We start from the raw sequence: 6812 nt of genomic DNA, 5'->3' as shown, positions 1-6812 counted from the left end.
GTAAGGTCAAGGGGGCCCAGAGAGGCCTTTCTTACTGTCAGTGAACTAGTCACACAGCCTGTGCCGACATATACCAGATTGTGCAGTCTGAAATGGGAAATAATCTCACTACTGCTCTTCCATTATCTGGTTTCAAAATGGAAATTTCTAGAAAAACTCCAGCAGGCTTGCAGGACCCCAAGAGTCTTTGATCTGTCATACTAACTTGGTTTCTTTCTCAGTGTGGGAGAGGTAATTTAAAAATTATGGGCTAAAACTTGATTTAGAGCTGTAATTGATAGAGACCAAGCAGAGTGAGAAGGGAAGCCAAGTTCACTGGCTCCAGGTCCTCCAGGGTGGAAGTTCGAACTGTTCTGTTGTACAATTTTCCTCCTAGTGTTCCTTTCCCTTCCAAAAAGTTCCCCACTGGGCCCTGTGTTTGTGAGAGCCAGAACAGGGACATGGATGCCCAACAGTGCCAGGGCAGGAACAGGAAGCAGTTTGTCTCCAGTGTGGAGGATGCCCCCCTACTCCTGGATATGCTAAGTGAAACCACATCCATGAGCAGTTCCTCCTCCCCGGCCTTGAACTCTTGTGGACAAGAAGTCTGATATATCAGGAGGTGTGTCTGTAGAGCTAGAAGAGAAATCTTAGGCCTCTTCTGGCTTTGAGACTTTACACTTTCATAAGCCATGGGACCCTTACTGCCCCACAGACCCCCAAGCCCTTGGTCCCCTTCCCCTCTTCTCAGACCTTCTCAAGGGAATCCCATAGATACTTAAATAGAGTAAGGTTGTAAATTCAGTGTCCCTCTCCTGCATCCATTCTACAACCTGAAGACTGAGCCCACTTACCAAGTAGACCTACTATTACACAGAAAGTCACATGGGAAACTGGATGTTAGGACAGGCTTATATAAGTGATACAATGTAATCTACAGAGAACTTGTAGAAACACATTCTAGAGTCACAAATTAATTGAAGTAGGTCTTAAAATGCAAGGCTGAGCCAAAGAGGAAGTCTTGGAGTACATTACAGAAAGCCTCCTTCATCAGGTGCTCCTGTCATACCCAGTGCTTGTAGCATTACCAAAGGCAACAGACCTAGATTTCAACACCTGCCTCATACCCTGTCCCCTCATCTTTATTCTCACCGTGGACAGAGGCCTGTACGTCTTACCAGGAACCAAGAAAAGGAAGCTGTCTAGGGAAAGCCTCAAAGAAAGTCCACATCTATGCAAGCCTCTGGAGCTCCAAGAGTACAACCCTCCCATTGTGCAACCAGTGTTCCTCATAAGGAAACCATAAAGAGGCTGTACCAGGCTCTGGGGCTATTCATTAAGATTCGTTCTGCCTCCTTGAACTTAGACCTGCTAAGCTAGACCAGGGCCAAGCCTGGATACAGCCATGAAAATTATACAGCAGGTCTTTGTGTGACAGAGTAATCCCAAGCTAGCACTTTAGGCATGGCTATCAGCACCTGTGCGTGTGTAGTATGTGAGTAAAGAAGGATTAAAGTCAGAGTCACTGGGTCATTTTCTTATTTTGAATGTTGAAAGCAGTATGAAATAACTCGGGAGAGGAAAAACTAACCTGGGAGGTTCGTGCCATAAGGTGGTTTGGTGAGCGTGGTCACTGGTCCTCCTTGTTGCAGTGATTAACCAGAAATGCCTGTGCTTGCAGATCGGGCCCGGGTGTTGGGCGGTCTCCCCGATGTCGTTACCATCCAGGAGGGCAAGGTGAGTAAGGAGCACTGCTGTCCCAGCTCCCATACTGTGGCCCTTCTTTTAGTGGTACTGATATCACTGTCTCTTAATCCCTTCTGCTTTACTTGACCAGGTTTAAAACTTAAGTATTCCAATTACTAAGGTCTTACCAGCTATGTATCAAGATGCAAATTTGTCCCATAAAGATATATGTAGACCACACTTTAAAATTGGGTGAACTTTTCCATTGTATGAAAATGAAGATGAGAATATTGACTCATACTCTCTAAGAAGTAGAAGAAATGACTCCAGCACACATTGGGAAGTGGACTCTAATAAGAGTCTCACATTTACAGAGATACATGCTGTTCCTTGAGTTTCTATTGCTGATAAAAAAAAAACAAAAAAAACTAACTTTGTTCCATTTGATATTAACCCAGTACTTCTGGCTTCATAATAATCTGAGAAAATGAACTTAATTTCTGACCTGTAAGCTGGGCATGGTAGTTCACACCTGTAATCTTATATTTCAGTAGGAGGATCTGGAGTTCAAGGCCAGCTTTAGCTACACAGCCAGACCCTATCTGAAAACAAAAAATAGTTTGATATGCCAGTTGTGAGTACAGAAAGATTTGTAGTGAAATAAAACCTTTTCCCACCTCAAAGGGCAGTAAAGGCCTGCAGTGGTTGGGGTGGGGAAGCTGGAGGGAGTGGAACTCAGGTTTCATCACAGCATTTTAGTCAGACGTTGATTCTATTTAGCTACATCTGTTTGTAGGTTGATATAGGATCACAGTCAACTTTAGGCTCAACTATTATAAAGCTGCTTTTGTTCTTTTAAAAAAATTTTTTTTCAGACATGGTCTCCCTATAGCCCCAGCTGGCCTGGAACTCACTATGTAGATGAGGCTAGCCTTGAACTCAGAGAGATCTGCCTATCTCTGCCTCCCAAGTTCTGGGATTAAAGGCGTGCACCACCATGCCTAGCCTGCTCTTGTTCTTAAATGCTCTCAACTCACTGGCAATAATGAAAAATAGGAGACATTGAATCCACAACTCAGACCTAAGTGTAGATACCTGTTTCCCACAATGCTTAGGGTATTTCACAGTTTTTGTTTGATTTAGTTATGTTTTAACCCCAAGTCAACACAGTGCCCAAAATTATATGCCTTGGATGCATTTAATGGCAATGATTTGACTCATACTTATTAAAATTATTACATCTATGTGTTATTTATTGTCAGGGGTGGGGGTAAATGCTATAACATGATTATGAAGGTCAGAGGACAATTTGCAGGTATCGATTTTCTTTCCACAATGTGGTACCCAGGGATCAAACTCAGGTCATCAAGCTTGGCACCAAGTGTCTTTACCCACAGAGCCATCTCTCTGGCTTGTACTTTTCTTTCTGAAATGAACTCATGGAATAATTCAGTAGGAAATGCTCATTAAAACTGGGAATGATGTCACATGCTTATAATCCCAGCACTTGAGAAGCTGAGGCAGGAAAATCACAAGGTTCAAGGCCAGCCTGGGCTACATAGCCATATCTCTAAAAAGAAATTGCTAATTAATGATGAAATGAAAGAGATTATGTAATCTACTCAACTTGACGCCTACAGAAAGGTCATAAGTGATAGCAGGTTCTCCACTGGGAAGATACTTAAATGGATACTCCTTTCCTAATGCAAGGATTTAATATGTAAATTTAACATCAGTAGCCATCCAGGAGGTGAAAGACACAATAAAATATTGTAACATACCTACCTGAAGGCAGTGATAAACGGTACACAACAACAAAATGCACAATGAAAGATATGGAAGAACTGAGTCACTTGTGCATTGCTGGTGGAATGTAAACCAAAATTACACCAACTCAGGAAAACAGCTCAGTAGTTTCTAAGGAGAAAAATGAATCATGTAGTCCAGCAACTGTGCCCTGGGCGTTTATCCTAGAGAAATGGAAACATGTTCACATAAAAGCCTCTACAAAAGTGTCCATAGGAACTCTGTTCATGAAAGCACCAAACCCGAAACAGCACAGATGACCCTCAGAGACATGCACATGCTCCACAGCATACTACACAGCAGTGAAGGGCCAAAGGGCTGGTGCATGCAGCCACGTGGGTGGATCTGTGCAGAATTACACCCAGTGAAAAAGGCAGTCTGGAAAGGCTGCATCCCGTAGATTGTGTTTATATAACATTGTTGAAATAACAAAGTGCTATAAATGGAAAACAGACTGGCAATTGGGGATTAAGAACAGAGTTGAGAAGTTAGAGGGGGGAGGTGGGTGTGGCTGTGAAAGGACAACACAAGGTGAGATTGTGATGATGGAAACACTATCTACATTGACTATGATGGTGAGAACAAGAATCTACACAAGTGATAAAGCTGAATAGAACAAACCCAAGCACAAACACAAATCTCTGTGCTACTTGTTACAGTTACATGTGAAACTTGCTATTTTCTAAAATGTATGGCAGAGAACTGCAGCCCAACTATCAACTTTTGGTAGAACACAGTTTCAACATGGACAGGAATATTTGATTTAGGATGCATTTTGGCAGAGCACCTCTGCAACAACACAGATTAGATAGGGTTCAGGGAACCAAAGAAAATGAGGAAGATGGAATGGGAAGATCAGTTACATTATCCCAGCAGCTGTTGCCATTCAGCTGCTGGGCTCCGACACAAATGAGATGCAGAAGTGAGCAGGCAGTGATTAGAGCCATGAGATCTCTCCACCAAGATAGCCCAGAGCACCACATTACAGCAAAAGGCATCTGGGTGCTTATGAAGAAGAAAATTGAGAAAGGAAAATTCCTCTGAGTGTTCTGACAACATGCATTTCAGAAGGCCCAAAGCCCTGCCTGGTCCTAAAGAGACATACTTGCGGGGCTGGAGAGATGGCTCAGTGGTCGGGAGCACTGACTGCTCTTGCAGAGGACCCGGGTTGGTTTCCCAGCACCCACATGGTGGCTAGCAACCATCAATAACTCCAGTTCCAGGGGAATCCAATGCCTTCTTCTGACTTCCGTGGGCATTGCACGACATGGGTGCACTCACACACATGTAGGCAATAGACTCATTCACATAAAATAAAGATGATAAAGTGTATTTTTTTTTAAAAAAAAGGCATACTTGCATGTTATCTCAGATTGTATCTCCCACAGATATAGACATATAACTACTTTAAACGCTGGGGCCCGGGAGCCTGGTTTTTATCATGTATATGAAGTTGGATCATCCTAGCTGATTTGCCCTCTTCTTTCCCATAAAATCTACCTTGCAGGCACTTAATCTCACTTGCAGTGTGTGGGGCGACCCACCCCCAGAGGTGTCTTGGCTGAAGAACGAAAAGCCACTGGCCTCGGATGATCACTGCAACCTCAAATTTGAGGCCGGGAAGACTGTCTTCTTCGCCATCTCAGGCGTGAGCACTGCAGACTCTGGAAAGTATGGGCTGGTAGTGAAGAACAAGTTCGGCTCAGAGACCAGCGACTTCACTGTCAGTGTGTTCATCCCAGAGGAGGAGGCCAGGAAGGGCACCTCAGAGGCCCAGAAAGCCAGCCAGAAGTCCAAGTGAATGGAGACAGAGCGATCTATGAGGAGAGCCTGGACCAGCCGAGCCAACTGTGCTGCTTGTGTGAAAATGATCTGGGTTACAGATGAGGAAGCCCTCCAGGCTTCCCCTCCATTTTTTGTGCTGGCTTGGGGGAGAGAGGATTGTCAAATCTTTTATTCATATAAATATGAAGTATTGGTTAATGATACCTTAATGGTTATTATCTTCAATTTATATAGCACAAACTTTAGGAAATAGTTTCAAAGAGAAGGCCAAAAAATGTTGAAGTGATGATGGTCAGAAAGCATAGAAGTGATGTGGGGCAGAGTTCGGGTTGGATGAAATTTTGCCATTAAGTTCTTAAAGTCTATGTCTACACTTGCAAAATGGAGGCAAAGCTGTTTAGGGCCATGAGTGTGGTTGGTCACTAGTGGTTAAGGTAGTGATGGTATATTTCCGTTGGCAGCCTTGCGATGTGGCCTCCTCAGTGTGAATAAACAGTCTCCCACCTTTCCTCTTCCTCCTCGTGTCTCTCTTCTCACTGAGTGGGTCGCTGCTTCAGCACCTCTCTGCCTCTTCCTTGTTCCCTCTGTAGCTCATCTGACCAATACCCTTTGGGGAAAAGCAGTTCCTCCAAATAGGCTGTCTGAGGTCAGAAATCCTAGTGACAGGGTGCATCTGATTACTTACCCCACATGCCCTCATTAAGATATTCATGGCCATTGATTAAAATGTGTTAATTCTTTATAACAAGATGATATGGGGTACTGAGTAACAAAACTGGCAACTAAGGGCCCACATGGAAACATAAAAGGCATTAAAACACCCTTCCTTTAAGATCAGAGAGCTCACTGCCAGATTTAGGGTGCGATGTCAGGCTTGATGAGAGGCAACTTCTGCCAGCAGCAGACGTTTGGTCCCCACCCCAACACGATATGCACATGTGCAGGCATGCATACACACAGACCTGCCTACTGGAGGAAAATGGAAATGGTGACGAGGTCTCCCTTCTTTTCTCCTGCTAAAGGTGGGTATCTTGGTCCATTGTGTGCCACTATAACAGAACACCTGAGACTAAGTCATTTGTAATGAAAACATTAATTTCCTAAAGTTGTAGAGGCCTGGACATCCAAGATCAAAGGGCTCATGTCTGGCAAAGATTAGGAGACTAGAACCTGCAGCATTGTCAAATGCCAGAAGCAGGGAGAGCAGGAGAGTGAACTCACAAGGGGGGTGGGGGGTAGCTGAACTCAGCCTTTGATTTGGAACCCACTCCCCAGGTAGCTAAACCAACCTACCATGCACTGTATCATAACTGCATTAATCCCACTTTCGACTATTTTTTTCTTTATTCCTTTCTTTCTCTCTCTCTCTTTCTTCCCTCCTTTCCTCCCTCCCTCCATTCCTGCCTTCCTTCTTTCCTTCTTTCTTTCTCTTTCTTTTGAGACAGGATCTTGCTTTATAGCCCTGACTGGCCTGGAACTCACTATCTAGACCAGACTGGCCTCAAAATCACAGCAATTCACCTGCCTCTGCCTGTCACATGCTGGGATTAAAGGTG

At 44.1% G+C, this 6812-nt stretch overlaps 1 protein-coding gene across 3 annotated transcripts in view; it reads left to right on the top strand.

The window, feature by feature from the left end:
* Positions 1–5763, top strand: part of Myom1 (myomesin 1) — a 163970-nt gene extending 158207 nt beyond the window's left edge. For 2 of the 3 annotated variants that reach the window (XM_029564280.1, XM_017798566.1), the window contains 2 exons: positions 1661–1716; positions 4979–5272. In XM_029564280.1, coding sequence (XP_029420140.1) covers positions 1661–1716; positions 4979–5272 — 350 coding nt within the window. Of the gene's footprint in view, positions 1–1660; positions 1717–4978 lie in introns of all 3 variants that reach the window. The other variant, XM_008834616.1, reaches the window with a different exon arrangement.
* The last annotated feature ends 1049 nt before the right edge of the window (positions 5764–6812 follow it).

This window comes from Nannospalax galili, unplaced genomic scaffold (genome assembly GCF_000622305.1).
Source record: "Nannospalax galili isolate Female #2095 unplaced genomic scaffold, S.galili_v1.0 scaffold155, whole genome shotgun sequence".
In the NCBI taxonomy this organism is placed as follows: Eukaryota; Metazoa; Chordata; class Mammalia; order Rodentia; family Spalacidae; genus Nannospalax; species Nannospalax galili.
This window is presented reverse-complemented; position numbering and strand designations above follow the sequence as displayed.